General features: G+C 33.0%; 1 protein-coding gene across 1 annotated transcript in view; it reads left to right on the top strand.

Annotated features, from left to right (window-relative positions):
- The window catches only part of PLCZ1 (phospholipase C zeta 1), an 84,906-nt gene that overhangs the window by 23,078 nt on the left and 40,629 nt on the right, over positions 1-21,199 (top strand). The window contains exons 4-7 of the mRNA XM_051962426.1: positions 955-1,156; positions 3,195-3,339; positions 12,111-12,260; positions 15,079-15,333. Coding sequence (XP_051818386.1) covers positions 955-1,156; positions 3,195-3,339; positions 12,111-12,260; positions 15,079-15,333 — 752 coding nt within the window. The remainder of the gene's footprint in view (positions 1-954; positions 1,157-3,194; positions 3,340-12,110; positions 12,261-15,078; positions 15,334-21,199) is intronic.

Raw genomic sequence — 21,199 nt, forward strand, 5'->3', positions numbered from 1 at the left:
CCATATAATACAGTGTCCTTGAATTTGCACTGCCTCTGACATAGAAGTGTGCAAAATGAAGATCTCACGGATACATGCACTGTACTAAGTGCTATCAGAGATTATAGAACATGAAGAAGAAACTACCCTTGCACTAAAGATGTTAATAACAAATAAGCAAGCTCCTAACATTAAAGAAAATACCTATGGAAATGTATATTATAGATATGTACCAATTTTTTAAGCAATAGGAATAATCCTGAAAAATTACATTAGTTGATTTTCTTAGTCATAATTTAAAATGCACTAGGAAAACTTGCTTAATGATAGAATCCCCTGACCAATACTTTTGAAAACTAAAAACTAAATAATGAAGTAAATACTACTTAGTTTACCATTAAAAAAATAAAATGATCTTTTGTATATCTTAGGGTAAGGGAGGTATGTATGGCATATTGTGGGGCAGTTAAATGGCACAGTGGTTAGAATATTTGGAGTTAGTAAGAGTTTCTTACTTTCTATATGAACTTGGGCAAGTTATGTAACCTTGGTAAGCTTGTTTCCTCATATCTAAATTAGGATAATGATGGCAACTACTTTCCAGAACTATTCTGAAGTTCAGAGGATACAATACATACAAAGGACTTTGACAACCTTAGAAAACTATATAAGTGCCAGCTATTATAATTTAAAACACTGGAACAAATTTGTACCGATTTTATATACTTTGCTTCCTGATGATCAAATAAGAATTAAATCATCTGAAATAATTAATTGAGAAATTTTATTAAATTAGTTTTGAACTGGAAGATCTTAGAATTAATACATTAAAATTTGTATACCAGAGCAATTGGAAACCTTAGCAATTTTAACTGTGTTAATATTTTAGGGATAACATACACTATTAAATATATTTGAAATATTTTCTTAATTGATAAAAATAATGTTTGCTTTCTTTTAAATATTTTTTTGTAGTGAAAAGACAACATCAGATGACAATTGAAGGATTTATAAGATACATGAATTCAGATGATTGCTTGCTATTTAAAAAGGATTGCACACATGTTTATCATGATATGACTCGTCCTTTAAATGATTACTTTATTTCATCTTCTCATAACACCTACCTGATTTCTGGGCAACTAATAGGGCCAAGTGATCTTTGGGGCTATGCAAGGTATTTATTTTTGCATTTAATTTGAAATTTATGCCATCTAAAAAGTAACTAGCTCCTGACCATGTTCTTATTATATACAGACCATTCATTGGAAGTACATAGAAAGAGATATGCTTGGTATCTCACTGATAGGCAAAGAATATTATTTTTTGTGTACTTCATAATCATGTAGCTTCTTAGTGACACATTTGATAAGTTATGTAAGGCCACGTCTAATCCAGTTAAGAGATAAAATAGTTTGATAATTAATGAAGTTATGAAGAGAAAAGGAAAGATTGCATTCCTACTTCCACTCCCTATTATCACTGAAACTAGTTTGCATATAAGTCAGATCCTGACCTAATTTATAGATACATATGTCTGTAAAACTATTTTTATGAAATCCAATGATTATATGGAATTCTAAATGTTTTAAATATAATCTCTTTTCAACTTACTGAATAGAAATAATGCCTTCCATTTAGATAGCACACAAAAAGTACTTTTAAAAAATACTTTCACATATATTATTTCATTTGCCACTTATTATAACAAATCAATACAATTTTCAAAAATTGATTCATACTCTTTTCACATCACAATTATTCCATTGAAATTCAGAGAAATTTCAAATTGGAACCAGTTTTCAAATTTATAGAAAAAGGTATTAGTATGACAAATCCAATCTATAGGATTAAAATAAGCACTAAGGCAGCTAGATGGCTCAGTGGATAAAGAACAGGTCCTGAAGTCAGGAGAACCTGAGTTCAAATCCAGCCTCAGATACTTAATAGTTTCTAACTATGTGATTCTGGGCAAGTTACTTAACTCCAATTGCCTCAGGAAAAACAAATAAGTACTTTGAACTTGAAGCTAGAATTCAGATCTACTGTAAGGATGCTAAAGATGTTATTCCAATAACACAGAGCAGTAATTGGGAGTTTGATGGCTAACAGAGTTTAGAAATTCAGTGGAGTAGAAAGTGCTTTTTCTGTGGTTCTTTGATGCAGTCCAAATCTAATACCAAAAGAGAATTTTTAAGCAAAAATATTTACTAATCTCTTTACCTGCAGTTGCAGAGAATGTGGGTCAGATCGATGAGAAAGTGAATATCAGAGGTTTGTGCCTTGATTTATCATTCTTAGAGGGGATGTTTTCTAAAATCATCATGGAGTAGAAACAGGACAAAATTGTGATGTAGGTGAATCTCATCTTTGACTTCTCCAGGGTCAACATTTTTCTGTGTTCTTTACACTTTCTGCTGTCCCTAAAAACACTCTCCTCACCTGGTCATTCAGGATTCCTAATGTCTCTCTGTTTTACTTATTATCAAAATCTGCCTCCTGGAAAAAATTAGATAAATTAAATTCCTCTAAGATTTAAATAAGAAATGATACAATCACAAAAGAGTAGAAAATTTTAGCGATTCAAAGGACCCAAAAATATCCCACTTAAGAGCAGCTCACAACTTAACAAGAAGAAACACTTTTAAGCCAAAGAAGGGAAAAAACCCAATCTCCCAATCTGATTATGGAATTGGTGTATCAAGACAATATAACACAGTGGAACAGTGGCAGAGATACTGGACTCACTTTCCATTTCCTTATTTAGTTCATTTTACACAGGAGGAAACTGAGGTAAATGGGGTTTATGACTGCCTGGGTCACACAGCTAGTGATCGTCTTGAGTTTAGGTTGAACTCAGAAAGATAAAACTTCCTGACTCCAGGTCAGGTACCTTGTCTATTATACTACCTAGCTGCCTAAATGAAATGTAAGTAGATATAAATCAAACATTTGAATAGGTAGGATTTTTTTTGACCTCATTCCAAGTCAGGTCCTTAGTGTACCTTTGCCAGTTTTCCCAGAAGTCTTATGAATCCTTAGAAAACCAGACTTGCCTGTATTTCAGGACAAATGTAAAAATGCATCTATTTCAAAAGAAAAAAAATTGGGTGGTAGGGGTGGTGGCAATCTGTTATTCTAGATTATTGATTATACTACTGATTTTCCCATACTGATGAGATGTCTGAGAAATATTTTGTTTTCATTTCATTCAGTGCTCTTGTGAAGGGATGTCGTTGTTTAGAAATTGACTGCTGGGATGGATCACAAAATGAACCTGTTGTATATCATGGGCATACACTAACAAGCAAGATTCTGTTTAAAACTGTCATCCAAGTGATCAATAAGTATGCATTTATGGTATGTATGTACTGTTGTTCAAATGTAGTTACCTAATCCAGATTCTTAGTAGTAGTATTAATTTGAAACAGTAATGCTCAGATTAGATTATTAGGTAAAAAGGCAAGCATACTTTGCCAATACTACAGATTTACAGATTCTTGAGCAGGAAGAGAATGAAGGCAGCTTGTACTTAAACAATAATACCCTCTATGACATATCTAATATATAGCTATCCATTTTTGCTTGACAATTTCCAGGTAGGGGGAATTCACCACTTCCTAAGGTCATGATATTCCATTTTTGGAATTATTGTGATTAGGAATTTCTTACTATTAAGTCTGGATTTTCCTGCTTGCAATATTTACTCAATGTTCCAAGTTCTGTCTTGTTTGGGTCAAGTAGAACAAGTTTGGTTTTTCTTCCATATGACAAAACTTTCAAATTCTTAAAAATTCTCATGTTCTTCTCCAACCTTCTCCAAACATACCCATTTGCTTCAGCAGATCCTCATATGGGATTATTCTTCAACATCCTGCTTGTCTTTCTATGAGTGTACTTCTTAATCAAATTAGTGACCATACTGAACACAAAACTTCAGATGTTGTCTGCCAAGGGCTTAGGACAGCAGGACTCTCACCACTTTGCATTTTCAGGTATTATGCCTCTCTTAATACAACCTAAAATCGTGTTAGCTTTTCTTGGTTGCCATAGCATTTTGTTGACATATATTGGCTTTGCACTAAAATCCTATAAGCTCTATCTTAATCCTATAAAATAGAAATTGTTTTATTTTTTGTATGTGTCCCCAGTCTTGTAAACTCTTATTACATATTAATTGATTGAATGCTTGATTAAGCATATCTCTTCAATGTCTCTTACACTGTTCCCTTTTTACTACTTTCATAGTTATTACTATAATTTAGATTCTCATCATCTTTTGTCTATGTGATTCAATTAAACAATCAACAAGCTCTTTGGTATTTTATTCTGGAGGCTTTTGAGAATCACTGGAGTTTACTGAAGGACATGGAGTGACCTGGTCAAATTTGTGCTTCTAAAAAAGTCATTTTTTTCTGGTTGAAAGGAAGAAGATGAATTGGAATGGAAAGATACTTGAGATTGACAGATCCTCCAACAATATAGATTTGAAGTGATAAGGATCTGAATGATGGGACTATCAAAGAAGAGAAAGAGACCTAGTGGAGAGATGTTGTAAAAGTGAAATTTACAGATTTTAGCAACAGATTGAATATGGTGTGGGGAGGATGAAAAATAGTGAAGATCTGAGGATGAACAGTAGGGTTTAAGCCTGAGGGATTGGGAGAATAGTGTCAAAATTAAATAGAAAAGGGGTGGCTAAATCATACATAAGGATCCCTGAAGGCTACATATCAACTGAGAAAATCACATTATCAAGAAAATCTTCAACATTATTATGTACTTTTAAATTTTATTGATAAAATATTTTTCAATTATATTTTAATTGAACATGGCATTCAGTGTTGTTGTGGTCACATGTTTGATTATTTATTTGCTTTACAATAATAAGGAAATTAGGAGGGAAGAGAAGACTTAGAGGAGGAAACATAGTGATTTCAGTTTTGGAAATGTTGAATTTAAAATGTCTACTAGACATATAAAGATGGCTGAAAGATAGTTGAAGGTACAAGACTGGAGGACAGTGGAGAAGTTGGGGAAAATGGGAAGATTTGAGCAGCACTAGCAGTAGAGGTGGTAATTAAATCCACAAGAGTTGCTAAAATCACCAAGTAAATTAGTACAGAGGAAGAATATAAAAAGTCCAGGACAGAACCTTATGGTTCACTTCTGATTAGAGGGTGAGATTTGGGAGACAGTTCAGAAAAAGAGACAGAGGAATGGTCAAATTGGTAAGAGAAGAACCAGGAGAGGGTTGAACCCCACAAACCTTGAGAAAATAGAATATCAAGATGAAGAGAGTGATCAACTGGGTCAAAGACTGCAGAAAGGTCAAGGAGGATGGGGACTGAGAAAAGACCATTGAATTTGGCAATTAGAGAACAATTAAGAGAGGTTCAATCCTTTATGTAATTTCTATATGAAATAGTAAACCCAGTTTCTCCTATTAGTAGTCATAAAAACTGTGCTAATATCAAAGTCATCATTTGTTTCATCAAAGTCACAAGAACAGGCTTAACAAATCTGCAAAAAATTTGCAAAAATATAAGGTGTAGTATTCTGGTTAGTTTTCTGGAGGTCTCTGGACCAGCCTTCGTTTCAAGAACAGTCAGAAGAGAAAAGTCCAAAAATCTTTATTGTCTCCTTCACAGTCTGTCTCCTTGCTAGCTTTCTGGAAATTCTCCAGAATGTGTCTTGATTTCTGTGGGGGAGACAGGAGAACCACCACAATGGTCTCTGTCTTGAAGTCTCCTTGAGTCCAGGAGCTTGTGCTCCAGCCTCCAGTCCTCTGTTTTCCCCGAGTCTATTCTAGTCCCCTTCTAGTTCTGACTCTGGCCTCTTAAATACTCTATTACAATTAAATCCATTCATCATACTGAGTATAAGCCAATCATTATATCACTATTTGTTGTAAGATTAATTCAGTCATACTGAAATAGAGAACTATTAATCACCATGCTAAACTAGATAACCATTGTCATCAATTCCACTGAGTTTGTTTAAATCAATCATACAGAGTTTCAGCCCTCTACAATAAGGTGAGATAGATTTCCCCCCTTTTAACTTTTTTCACTGCCTCAAAACAATGAGAAAAATATATTTTTTGAAGCAGAGGTAACAGACAAATATCAAGTTTCTTTATAATCACTATTGTAATGCCCCTGGGAATAGAGGAAAACAGGCTAAATATCACTAATATATAACATTGAGATGATCTTTCTTGAACATACACAATTCCTGGCTGTGTATATGAACTGACATACTAACTCAACATCTCTTCACTCAGCTTTATTTCATAATTTTTTCAATGTGCTTTCTTCATCCACTTAGTTTTTCCTGTGCCAATTATTAGGCTAATATCTTGTCTATAGATCAAATTTGGGGATCCATTCAATATCTTAAACTGTATCTGTCCTGACATTTTTATTATAAATGAAACCATAACATGCCCAAACATTGTAGTAAGTAAAGGAATGGTTTACCAATTTCTCCTCAGAGAGTCATACAAAGGAGTTTGTGGAATTATTTTTATCTTATATTCAAAGGTGACAATATTTCATATTACAATTAATATTATGAAATTCTTTCAAGAATTGTTTAGATCATTTTCACACACATATATTTATATGTGTGTGTGTGTATATATATATATATATTTATATATAAATAAATTTGGATACTAACTCTTAGTTTTATATTTGAGTTATTTTCATATATGTATATATGCATATTTGTATATTATGTTAAATTCCAGACCTTTATCAGAGATAATCTAATGTATAGATTTTTCCCAACTTCAATGGTTTTCTTTTTGTCCTAGTCATATTAATTTAATCTATGCAAAATATTTTCAATTTTATATAATTGAAATTATTTCTCTTCTGTCATTACCCTTCTCCCATTTTAAAGTTAGAACTTTCATTGTAATCATAGCTCTGGAAATCATGTGAGCTTGTTTTCTTCTGAATTCTTGATTTCATGGCCATTACAATTCAGCTCACAAAATCATTTTGCATTTATTATTGCATGTGGAAAAAGATATAGCAGCATTGTGGTATAATGAATACAAAGCTAATCCTAGAGTCAGAAGGATATCAATTTAAATCCTACCTTTGATACATATTATCTGTATAAACTTGAACAAATAATTTAACCTCTCAGTGCCCCAAGTACTTATTCTCTAAAATGATAATTTAAAAGAAATGATTGACCTGCCTTAGTAGAGAGAGTTTCTTAAACACTGGGCATTCCCTAAGCAAATGAAATCACAGATCTATTCATAAAAATATGCTATTGGCTTTAGCCTAATTTTTGCCAAATAGCTTTCCATTTTTTTCCAGATTCTCTTATTGATAGAAAGTTCTTTCTCAAGTAATTTTTGTTCTTGAGGTAATTGAATTGTTTCTGATATTTATGTTTCTACTAATCTACATTTCTATTTTTTAAACCAATATCAAATAATTTTAATGATTTCAGCTATAAAATATCACGAACTTTGGAGGAGTTATTTCTCTTTTATTCCAACTTCTTTCCTCATTTTCCTTGAGATTTTGAACTTTATTCTTTTAAATAAATTTTGTTATTATTTAACTCTACAAAATACAAAGATTTTGGTAATCTAATTGGTATAACTCTAAATCTGTAAATTAATTTAGATAGTGTGGTTATTTATGCAGCATATCATATATATGATTCATATAACAAACTGGCATGATCATGCACAATATTTTTCCAATTACTTGTCATTCTTTATAATTCCACTTTATAATTCCAATTATGAGAGTTTATCAGAGTGCCTTATTGGACTGACTCAAATATTTGATGTATTTTGTATCTCCTTTGAATGGGACCTCTCTTTTTATTATTTGCTTCTGGATCTGTATATTGCTGTGTTTACAGGCTGATGATTTTCATAAATTGACTATACTACTTTACTGAAGATCAGATTCTTTGCTCTTTCTCTTGGGTTTTCTAAGTAAATCATTATATAATCTGCAAATAGGGATAATTTTGTCTCTTCTTTTCCTATGTTTATGGCTTTAGTTTCTTTCTCTTGTGTTCTTGATGCAGTTATCATTTCTAGAATTGTGCAGGAAAACTATCACAACAACAGTGAGGAGAGACGGCTTTCTTGCTTTATTCCTATGTTTTATTGGGAAAATTTTTAGTATATCTCTGTTGCAAAAAAGTTATCTTTTTCCAACCAGAGAACACTGTTTACACTCATCCTTGAATCTTCTATTGCACTCATCCCTCCACTGCTCAATCAGTTGCCTAGTCTCATTGGTTCTATTTTCATCACATTCCTTGAATTTATCCCCTTCTTTCCTACTTACAAACACTCTTTCAAATCAAGCATTTATGATCTTTTATCTGGATAGTAGTAACAGTTTCTGAATTGAACTCTCAACAGAGTTGCCAAAATAATTTACCCAAGGCATAAATCTGGCCATATCATTCCCTCCTCAAATATCTCAGTGTTTCCATATTCAAATTTTCAGCTTAGCATTTAAAAACTACTACATTCTGGATTCAATTTAACCTTTCTATATTTATTTCATATTAATCCCCCTCATTTATATTATGTTCTACTCACATTAGTCAACTATTCACAACTTCTGTCACAACTATTTCTGGTTCTCCAGTGTTCCAGATATAACAGAGGTTTGAAAACTTCTGGGCATTTGAAGCGATTTTTTTTTGGTTCAGAGGGACAAATATTTCCTTGCAATCCTTTAAGTGATTTGAATTTTTGTGGTTTTTGATTTGGGAAGGTGGTCTTGAGTCATACTTGGGAGTTTTAAGAGACAACATAGCCTTCATTAGGACTGAGAGGAAGGAAATGAAATTAATGAACTGAAATGGAAAACAATGATGGTATAACAAATGGCAGAAGAAATAAAAAAAACAGGAATTAGAACCAAAAATAGGGAGGAGTTGCAATAGAGAAGGGAGAAAACAAAGTGAACCATCTAAGATTAGGCAAATGTGATGGTGATAATGATGATGACAATGACTAATGTAACAACAATAATGATAAACTAGCATTTATGTAGCTTTTACTATGTGCCAGCCACAATGCTAAGGACTTTATAATGAGATCATTTGGTCCTCAAAACAGTCCTGGTAGTTTAGATGCTATTATTATCTCTATTTTATAGTTGAATCTCTATTTTACGCAGGCAAACAGGGGTTAAGTAACTTCTGGAAAGTTCACATACCCAGTGTGTCTGAGGCTGGATTTGAACTCTATCTACTCTACCATCTAACTGCCAAGATGCCTAGCTGCATCTCAGAAAGGAGAATTCAGAGGAAGGATCTTCAGTAGTCTCAGCCCAAGTACTTTGTTCTGAGGTACTTAGAGAAGTCAGGCTACTTTGATCTCTCTTTTTTGATTCTATTTTTCCCTCCCTCTTTACATGTCCTCTTTTTTTGATGCTATTTTTCTCTCAGGTGTTGTCCCTGTACAAATGATTTCTGTTTAGATCATTGTTCTGAATGGGAGTGGGGATGCTATCTCCCTGTTGTTTCCTATCCATCTGCTTTGTTGCAGGCTGTATATGTCTTTTAAAACTTTCAAGTTTACTCAGATCTTTTCAAGTTGAAAGATTGAAGTAGTTAAAATCATTTTAAGGGCTTCAAGGGAGTGCTTAAGTCCCTTAAAGTACAAATCATAGTGTAGCCACTATGCTATGAACTCATCATTGCAAAGTGTATCTGGCTATATGTTCTTCCTCAGGACTCTAGGGATAACTTTGACAGGGTTGGGGTGACTTTCTTTAATATAGGAAGTTTGGGTACTTATTCTGGGTGATTCCTCCATTGTTAGCCACCAGTGCCTAGTTGTTCAGTTAATTTTTAACAAAAGAAAATTAGGTTCTTATGCCCAAATAGCTGTCAAACTGTGCACACCCTTTAATCCAGCAATGTCTCTACTGGGTTTGTATCCCAAAGAGATCATAAAAAAGGGAAAAGGACCCACATATGCAAAAATGCAGCTCTTTTTGTAGTGGCGAGGAACTGAAAATTGAATGGCTGCCTATCAGTTGGGGAATGGTTGAATAAATTATGGTCTATAAATGTAATGGAATATTTTTGTTCTATAAGAAACAATCAGCAGGATGATTTCAGAGAGACCTGGAAAGACTGACATGAACTGATGCTAAGTGAAGTGAGTAGAACCAAAAGAACATTGTGCACAGCAATAGCAAGATTATGTGATGATCAACTATGATGGATTTGGCTCTTTTCAACAATGAGGTGATTCAAGCCAATTCCAATTGACTTGTGATGGAAAGAGCCATCTGCACCCAGAAAAAGTATTGTGGGGATTGAATATGGATCACAACACAGTATTTTCAACTTTTTTGTGGTTTGCTTTTTCCTTTCTCATTTTTTTTTCTCTTTTGATCTGATTTGATAGATGAGGAAATAGGTTTAGAAGAACTACACATGTTTAACCTATATTGGATTACTTGCTGTCTAAAGGAGATAAGTGGAGAGAAGGGAGGGAGAAAAATTTGGAAGACAAGGTTTTGCAAGGGTAAATCTTCAAAACTAGCTTTGCATGTATTTTGAAAATACAGTTTTGAAATAAAAAATAAAAAAATACAGCTTTTTTTGAAAATAAAAAGCTATTATTAAAAATGAAAAAAAAGAATATTAGGTTCTAAGGCATAGCAAGACTAGAATTATAAACATTCCCCTTCTTCCCTCTACCCCCAATAATCTAAGAGGCACAATTCTTCCCTTTTTCATTTGCTTCTGGGAGAACTGTAATGCTTAATATGGGAAGCTTGGGTACTTATTCTGGTTGATTCCTTCATTGTTAGCCACCAGTGGCTAGTTGTTCAGTTCCATCTAACCAATTAACTTTTAACAAAAGAATATTAGGTTCTTATGCCCAAATAGCTATCAAACTGTGAACACTCTTTGATACAGCAGTGTCTCTACCGGGTCTGTATCCCAAAGAGATCATAAAAAAGGGAAAAGGGGCCACATATGCAAAAGTGTTTGTAGCAGTCCTTTTTGTAGTGGCAAGGAACTGAAAATTGAATGGGAGAATGAGCCCAGGTTTAATGAAGTTTTTATATAGTATTGATCTTATCAAATTCACATTCAAATATGCCAGTCTTTTTCTTAGCTTTCATTAGGGTGAGTCCTTGCTCCTTGAGACATTAATGCTGGACTGTCTGAAAAACTCATCATGGACTCAACTCCTGGACTCCCAGATATAGCTTACTATCTTGACCTCTTGAAACTCACAAAGCTGTAGACTCCAGATTATTTTACTTCACCTAAAATGAAAAATTAAGTCAAATTTTAACTGAGGCTTTTTAAAAATAAGATCATATTGGCTTCAGATGGAGAGAGGGTCTGAGAGTTTTCCCTTTATACTATGAAGAGGCTGCTATTAAAACATGTGGGTAGTATTTTATAAGCTCCAGAATGTGCGTTCTCTCTCTCTCTTCTCTCTCTCTCTCTGTCTCTCTCTATATATAAAGTTCCTTTCCATGTCGGGTACAGTTCTCCCAGAAGCAACAGTCCACAGCTTCTGTTGTTTTTTGATTTCTTTTGTTAGGAATTGCACTGGGGCACTCTGACTGTGCTTTCAGGAACTGAACTCATTGGTCAGTCAGTAACATACACCACAATGTTAAATTAGTTCTCACAACCAATTTCAATAGAATTACTTCAGTGATTTCTCCTTTGGAAAATTACATTATATTTATTTACCTGTAAACTCCTAGAGAACTTTGTATTTATGTGTCTTCCTTTCTCTATGAATTGCATATAGTAAATGTTTATTTTAAATAAACCTATTGGTTTTCCCTATTTGCTATTTTTGGGGATAATTTCATCTATACATAATTACTTTAATCACTTGTTTCTAACAAGTGATTTTCACAAAGTTTTTATTTAAAAAAAAGAAAATTGTGTTGGCTCTCTCCTTTCTTCCTCTTTTTGTTTGTTTGTTTGATCAGACCCACAAGAACTTCTCTTGTTCCTCTATCAAAGGAACACAAACTTTTAAAATGTTTGAAAAATCCAAAGTATTTATATGATATTTTTCCTCAACAAAATTGCTTTGGCTTTCTGGTGGCTAATTGTAATCAAAATCTCTTTTTTAGGCATCTGACTACCCAGTGGTGCTCTCTCTAGAAAATCACTGCTCCCCTCAGCAACAGGAAATAATGGCAAATAATCTACAAAGTATTCTTGGGGATACACTTCTTTCTGATATCCTTGAAAAATTTCCAGATGAATTACCTTCACCTGAGGTAATTATAACATCACTTAATAGAGCTTTGTAAATATAAGAATGGCTTTATTCTCTTTTCCTTTTAATTTTTTTTCTTCCACCCAGCTGCCCTATGTGAAATGTTTAAGCAATTCAGGTTTTTGAGCTAAGTTACTGTAATGATTTGGTATATATTATAGAATTTTTGTATTTTAACTATGCTCTTGATTATGCTGAGTAAACTGTTGATAAGAATTCTTCAGTAAATTAAAAGACATTTATAATGTGTATAGATATTGAAATAATTTTGAACTTTGGTATATATATATATATATATATATACCAAAATTATTTGAAATAAGGGATTCTCAACTTGGGTTCACACTTCTAAACAAACCACTTAAGTTTGAGGAAAGGGTCTTTTTTTTCCCCATTTATCTTTAGTGTAAAGTATAATTTCTGATAGTAAGTGATGAACAAATGCTTATTGATTAATAAATTAACTATTTTTATCCACTTGTTACCTTATTTGTAAAATGGGGCTACTAACAGTTTTGCCACTTAAATCATAATTTATTGAGAAGATAAAATGTTTAAGTGTATTGTGTTAAAGCATTTTGTAACTATAAGTGCTATCTATGCAACTATAGGTTAACTAATTATATCTGTTAATTATTAATAATGTTCACTAGAACAAAAGTTTGAGATAAATGTTATAGAAGGAATTCCAATCATTCACTTTTGTTTTAGAAATTATATTGAATCCTCAAAAAGACATAAAATCCATTTTGTCTCCTAGATATCCAGTAATTTAATGACTAAATTTTATCTCATTTTTCCTTGTTATTCTTTACTTTTATTATACAAGCTTTATTTGGTGATAATTATATCTACACAAGACAAAGATTTTCTGAAATCTATATAGTTTGATTCAAGATACTTCTTTCCTATTTTGATTATGTTATATTCAATTCAAAAAACATTTTTTGAAACCTGACATGTTGAAAACACTACAATGGAGTCTAGGATAAATTTTAGGTATGAAAATATAGCACAGGTCTGACATTTCTCAGCCCAAGAATTTTCAGCAGCTCTCTATGATAAAATAAAGCTTTTCAGTTTAGCATTTAAAACAATTTAAAAGCTTGCTCCAGAACATCAGTCCAAGTTTATATCACATTAATTCCCTTGAGGCATTCTATTACCTAGTCAAACTGTCTTACTTGCTGTTCCTCAAACTCAGTATTCCATTCATCATCTCAATTGATGCCTTTTCATGTCTTTCAGGACCTGAAATTTAGCATCTCTTTAACTCCATTGCTTAGAAATTTTTTCCTTTTTCAAAACTCAATTTAGGTACTGTCTCTTATGGAAAGGCTTTTTCTGATCCCACTACTTGTTGATGGTTTCTTCTTTCTCAAATTATCTTCTATTTACATGTTGAACTCTTCCTATCTCCCAGGAAAATGTAAGCTTTTTGAGGGCAGGACTGATTTTCTTTTCCCCTATATTTTCAGTGTTTAGCATAATGCTTTACTATCTAATTTTATTAGATGATACTTGCTACATTTATTCATTACATATACATTTTATTCATTATGAATGCTTCTAAAATAAAACTGAATGTATAAAACCACAATAAAATAGTGAATAGAATAAAAGAAAAAGAAGGGAGGTGAATATAGTCTTCTGAAATTACCTATGTTTTGGTTTTCCTTAAAGGAAAACTATCAGATGGATTTCAAGTCAACAAAAACTTTTCATGTTGAGATTTTAGGTCAAGCCAATAAAAATAATTCAATTTCTTTTGAAAAAAAATAATGCTATTGGAATTTGTAGGAAGAAAAAACTGTGTCCAGAATTGGGGATGTGAGGAGAGTGCATCAGGAAACCTTTCTTGAAGGAATTAGTAATTTAGATTGATACTAAAGAATTTTTAGGATTTGGAGAGGTGGAGATATATACATATGAATTCAAATTGATTAGAGAATAAGGTACATATACAAAAATAATGGGAAATAAAGATAGAAAATTGATTGGGATCAATATATGTGAGATTTTTCAATGCCAAATTAAGAAATTTCAATTTCATGTATTAGGCAATGTGGATTTGCTGAAGATTGTTGAATAGGGAGGGAACTGACAAGAATCAATAAATGAGCAAATGGATCATTACATCTTTGCTTTTGAAGATTAATCTAGTAAATAATACCTAGGATGTCACAAATTAGATTTCAAAGAGAAAAAAAGAATATGACTAATTCAGAGGGTACTTTAATGGTATAGATAAGATATATTAAGGACCTGTACTAGATAGAAGGACTACAATATATTTGAGAAACACTGAGGAGGAAGAAGCAATAAAATTTGGTAAATTATTGGATACATGAGTGACAGAGAAAGAATAAAGGTAAAAGAAGTTTTGAGCCTGGGGAATTGATAGAATAATGTCATTAACAGAAAAGGGAAAAGAAGATGAATAATCAACTATGTCTCTTAAAAATATTTTCTGTGAGTCTATTATTTAGGCTATTATTCTGTTTTTCTTTCATTTTATAAATTTTTAAAAGAATAGTCTTATTGTACCCATTTTCTCACCATCAGATGACTCACCAATCTCTAGAAGCACAGATTCTATTCTTATTACTCTGCTGAAATTATTTTCTTAAAAATTCCCAATGATGATCTAACTAGCTGCTAAATCCATCAGAAAGAATGGAGTTTGGTACTATACCTACATATTACAAATGTTTATCAATCTAGTTAATTAAATAATATGAGATATTTTTCAATAAATATATTTATGAAGAATTAATAAAAACAAATTATTGTACTTACCATTAAACTTATATCCACAGGCATTGAAATTTAAAATACTAGTAAAAAATAAGAAAATTGGAACAATAAAGGAGACGATTGAAAGACTGGGCAGAGACAAACATGGTCAGATACTAGAATGTGAAGAGGAGGAAGATGATGAAGAAGATGATGGTATAGAAGACTATCCAAAAGAACATATTAATTCACTTATAGTTAAAGAGAGCAAAGAAAAAGAGGTGGAAGAAAAACCATCTATAATAAAGCATTTCATTAGTTATTCTAAGAAAAAAAAGGTAAGAAACAAAAAATTTACCAGTGAACAATTTTTTTCTTCCTATTCACTTCCAATTATGTATTGGTTTCAAACATAAAAAGGCTTTAGAGGCTGATAGGTTGTATAGTGGATAATATGCTAGACCCCAAGTGAGGAAGGTTTAAATAATTCCACAAATACTAACTTTATGACCCTCTGAAAATTATTTAATCTCTTCCTCAGTTTCCTCTTCTGTAAAATAGACATAAGTTTATACCAGGGTTGTTAATAAGCATTGTTTAAATATCAATAAAGAAATTTTTTTAACCTATGAGGAACCTGAGTACACTTTCAAATTTTATTTAGAATTAGTTAAGATTAGAAAAAAAAATTATGACTATTTTCCAATGTTATGTATAATGTACATGTTAGGTGTCATGTATATCAATATTATTTATGGAAATATCTTAAAAACAAATTAGATATAAGAAAAAATCACTTGGGTTGATACTGCAGCTGGAACAAGAATTAGACAAGAGGATAGGTTAGGTTGAATTTGGGCACTTCTTGCGTTGTGATTTTAAGATCTTCCCTAAAACAAAGATCCATTTAAAATATCCATGGTGATAAGAAAAAATGGTCTTGGAGTCCAAATGGTCTTAATTTAAGTCACACTTCTGATACATAAAAAAGTGGTATGATCTTGGGCAAGTCACATGAGTTGCTCTAGATAGTATTTCAGAAAATTCAGACTTGCATGGATAGAGGGAATTTCCTCATTAGAGAGTTCCCTATCATCTGAAACCCAGGCTTAGTTCCAGTCTTTCCCTTTTCCTGTAATGTTAAATGATCATGTGAATCACGAAATATCAGAATGTCAGAAGAATTAAAATTGTGGGAAGGATATAGTAAATATAAGGAGGCAGCAACATATTACCAATTTAAGTTTCTTGAGGGTAGGGACATATCTGTCTTTGCATCTCCATTGTTCAACACGGAATCTAATACATAGAAGTCTTACTTAATGTCTTTTGATTGACTGAATAAGTAATTGTACTAGAAAAGTAGCCTAAAGGATATCCACAAAGAGGTGTAGGATTAGAAAAAAAGTTCAGCTTGTCATGAAGGAAAATTGATGGATAGCTTATATAGTCCTTGGTATTTGTAAAATATCAAAGGAAAGAAAGGGGGGGGCAAAGGATAGGGACAGGGACAGGGAGAGATACATAGAGATACACACAGAGACAGAGAAAGACAGAGAGAGAGGACACAAAGAAGGGACAGAGACAGACAGAAACACAGAGACACAGAGATAGATATAGAGACAGAAAGAGACACAGAGACAGAAATAGACAGACACACACAAAGATACACAAAGAGAGACAGACACAGAGACAGACACAGAGATAGAGAATGATAGAGATAGAGACAGAAAGAGACACAGAGACAGAAATAGACACACACACACACACACACACACACACACAGAGGCAGACAGACAGATTCTTAGTTCACTGGGCAGATTCCCCATGAGGGATTTGTGAGGGAACATTCCTAACACCTATATAGATGGGGATGGATTGTGATCTGTACCAATTATTGGAGAACAATAATGATCCAATGAAACAAATAAAAATCTACCTAACATGTTATTGATGTATTTAGGTGCTAGGGTTAATACTTTTTTTTTAATATAATAACTTTTTTATTGACATAACCCATGCCAGGGTAATTTTTTACAGCATTATCCCTTGCACTCACTCCTGTTCTGACTTTTCCCCTCCCACCTTTCACTCCCTCCCCTAGATGGCAAGCAGTCCTATACATGTTAAATATGTCACAGTGTATCCTAGATACAATATATGTGTGCAGAACCAAACAGTTCTCTTGTTGCACAGGGAGAATTGGATTCAGAAGGTAGAAATAACCCAGGAAGAAAAACAAAATTGCAAACAATTTGCATTTATTTCCTAGTGTTCTTTCTTTGGGTGTAGCTGCTTCTGTCCATCATTGATCAATTGAAACTGAGTTAGGTCTCTTTGTCAAAGAAATACATTTCCATCAGAATACATCTTCATACAGTATCATTGTTGAAGTATATAATGATCTCCTGATTCTGCTCGTTTCACTCAGCATCAGCTCGTGTAAGTCTCTCCAAGCCTCTCTGTATTCATCCTGTTGGTCATTTCTTACAGAACAATAATAGTCCATAACATTCATATACCACAATTTACCCAGCCATTCTCCAATTGATGGGCATCCATTCATTTTCCAGTTTCTGGCCACTACAAACAGGACTGCCACAAACATTTTGGCACATACAGGTCCCTTTCCCTTTTTTAGTATCTCTTTGGGGTATAAGCCCAGTAGTAGCACTGCTGGGTCAAAGGGTATGCACAGTTTGATAACTTTTGGGGCATAATTCCAGATTGCTCTCCAGAATGGCTGGATTTGTTCACAACTCCACCAACAATGCATCAGTGTCCTAGTTTTCCCACATCCCCTCCAATATTCATCATTTTTTCCTGTCATCTTAGCCAATCTGACAGGTGTGTAGTGGTATCTCAGAGTTGTCGTAATTTGCATTTCTCTGATCAATAGTGATTTGGAACACTTTCATATGAGCGGAAATAGTTTCAATTTCATCATCTGAAAATTGTCTGTTCATATCCTTTGACCATTTATCAACTGGAAAATGGCTTGATTTCTTATAAATTAGAGTCAATTCTCTATATATTTTGAAAATGAGGCCTTTATCAGAACCTTTAAATGTGAAGGTGTTTTCCCAGTTTGTTGCTTCCCTTCTAATCTTGTTTGCATTAGTTTTGTTTGTACAAAGGCTTTTTAATTTGATATAATCAAAATTTCTATTTTGTGATCAGTAATGGTCTCTAGTTCATCTTTGGTCACAAATTTCTTCCTCCTCCACAAGTCTGAGAGATAAGCTATCCTATGTTCCTCTAATTTATTTATAATCTCGTTCTTTATGCCTAAATCATGGACCCATTTTGATCTTATCTTGATATACGGTGTTAAGTATGGGTCCATGCTAGGGTTAATACTTATGAAGCAAATCTTCATTACATAACTAGGATCTGGTGGATGACAATGACAAATGTGTTTCTCTGATATGCTTCCACTAAATAATTTTCCCTTTTCCATTCTGTATATGGGTGAAATCACTCAATTTTGTCACCTTTTCTAAGGACAGTTTTCTTTCTTTCTTTCTCAATAGTATTTTATTTTTCCAATTACATGTAAAGATAGTTTTCAGCATTCATTATTTTTTTAAAATTTTATTTTATTTAATAATAACTTTATATTGACAGAATCCATGCCAGGGTAATTTTTTACAACATTATCCCTTGCACTTGCTTATGTTTCGATTTTTCCCCTCCCTCTCTCCACCCCCTCCCCAAGATGGCAAGCAGTCCTATATATGTTAGATATGTTGCAGTATATCCTAGATACAATATATGTTTGCAGAACCGAACAGTTCTCTTGTTGCACAGGGAGAATTGGATTCAGAAGGTAAAAATAACCCGGGAAGAAAATAAAAAATGCAAATAGTTCATATTTGTTTCCCAGTGTTCTTTATTTGGGTGTAGCTGTTTCTGTCCATCATTTATTGATTGAAACTCAGGTCTCTGTCAAAGAAATCCACTTCCATCAGAATACATCCTCATACAATATCGTTGTCGAAGTGTATAATGATTTCCTGGTTCTGCTCATTTCACTTAGCATCAGTTCATGTAGGTCTCTCCAAGCCTCTCTGTATTCATCCTGCTGGTCATTCCTTACAGAGCAATAATATTCCATAACATTCATATACCACAATTTACCCAGCCATTCTTCAATTGATGGGCATCCATTCAATTTCCAGTTTCTAGCCACTACAAACAGGGCTGCCACAAACATTTTGGCACATACAGGTCCCTTTCCCTTTTTTAGTATCTCTTTGGGGTATAAGCCCAATAGAAACACTGCTGGATCAAAGGGTATGCACATTTTGATAACTTTTTGGACATAATTCCAGATTTCAGCATTCATTCTTATAAGATTTTGAGTTTCAGATTTTTTTCTCCCTCTATCCATCCCTCACATCCCTCTTTCCCAAGACATCAAATAATCTGATATAGATCATATATGTACAGTCATTTAAAACATATTTCCATATTAGTTAGGTTGTTAAAGAAAAATCAGAACAAAAAAGAAAAACCTCAAGGAAGTAAAAGCAAAGCCAGCCAACCAAAAAAAGATGAAAATAGCATGCTTTGATCCTTATTTAGTCTCTATAAGTTCTCTCTCTACATGCAAATGGCATTTTTTATTTCCATTTTATGGAGCAGTTTGTCCCATTTCCATTCCTATTCACACTTAGGCTTACTAGCTCTGTATTTCCCTCATCCTATTTCACCCTATTTATACTTTTCTGTCTTCTTTCACCTTTTCCCTCCTCATTAGTGTTTTGCTTCTGATCCCCATCTTCCTTAATTTTCCCTCCCTTTTAACAGCTCCCTCTTTCTTATCTCTTTCCTCTTCTATTTCTGACCTCTCTTCTATCAACTTTCCCTCTTTCTTTCTTTATTCCTCTCCTACTTCTCTATAGGGTAATATAAATTTCTATACCCAACAAGATATGCATGTTATTCTCTCTTTGAGCCAAATCCAATGAGATCCAAACGATGGTCATTCCCTTCCAATTTTTCCCTCTATTGTAATTGGTCTTTTATGCCTTTTTATGTGCTGTGATTTTACATCATCCTCTCTTCCACTTCTCCCACTAGAATTCTTTTTTAAATCATCATATCAGTCAACTTATGCCCATACCCTGTCTATGTATATCTCTTTTAACTGCTCTACAATTCTCAAGACTTATAAGTATCATCTTCTTTTTTTAGGGAAGTTTAACCTTTTTTAAAATAATATTTTTTCCCCTTTCATATTTACCTTTAATGTTTCTTTTGAGTTTTATATTTGAAGATTGAATTTTAAGGTCAGCTCAGGGCTTTTCATAAGAAATGACTGAAAATCTCCTATTTCATTGAATGTCCATCTTTCCCCTTGAAAGATAATGCTCAATTTTGCTTGCTAGTTGATTCTTGGTTGTAGTCCAAATTTTTTTTGCCTTCCAGAATATTATAATCCAGGCCATGTGATCCTTTAATGTGGAAACTGGTAAATCAGAGAAGCTTTTATTACACATCTTTGGCTATCAGCAATATATATATACACACAAAAATATCTATTATGAAAGCTTTTTCTCTTTCCAATCTTATGGGATCATCTCAGTATAATATCTCATCCTGTACTGAACAGTAATAATAATTTCCTCCTAACTACACTGGAATATTCTCTTACCTATTCAACCTCTCCTTCTTAGTCTCTGATGCTAGTTCTTTATCCAGGTCATGTTCACTAATCCTGGGAGTTTCTTTTTTTTTTTTTTTTTTTTTTCTTCTTCTGTACTATTTCACTTGGTGATCTCACCAATTCCCATAGATTCAAATAATTGTCTCTATGATGATGATCCTCAAATCTACTTATTTAGCTCTAACTTCTCTACTATCTGCCAAGCTCACATCCCCAACTATCTATTAGATATTTCAAACATATACATTTTAAATTCAACATGTCCACAACTGAACTTATCTTCCCCCACTGCCCCAAACTCAGTTTTCTTTCAAACTTGCATGTTACTGACCATTTTCCTCTTTTTCCTGGATCACCACCATTTTATTGACAAAGCCTACTGACTAGATTTTTTTCTAGTAAATTTATTTTTTAATATACATTACTTTATGAATCATGTTGGGAGAGAAAAATCAGAGCAAAAGGGTGAAACCATGGGAGAGATTAAAAAAAAAAGAAGTGAATATAGCATGTGTTGATTTACATTCAATCTC

This window comes from Antechinus flavipes, chromosome 5 (genome assembly GCF_016432865.1).
Source record: "Antechinus flavipes isolate AdamAnt ecotype Samford, QLD, Australia chromosome 5, AdamAnt_v2, whole genome shotgun sequence".
Classification (NCBI taxonomy): Eukaryota; Metazoa; Chordata; class Mammalia; order Dasyuromorphia; family Dasyuridae; genus Antechinus; species Antechinus flavipes.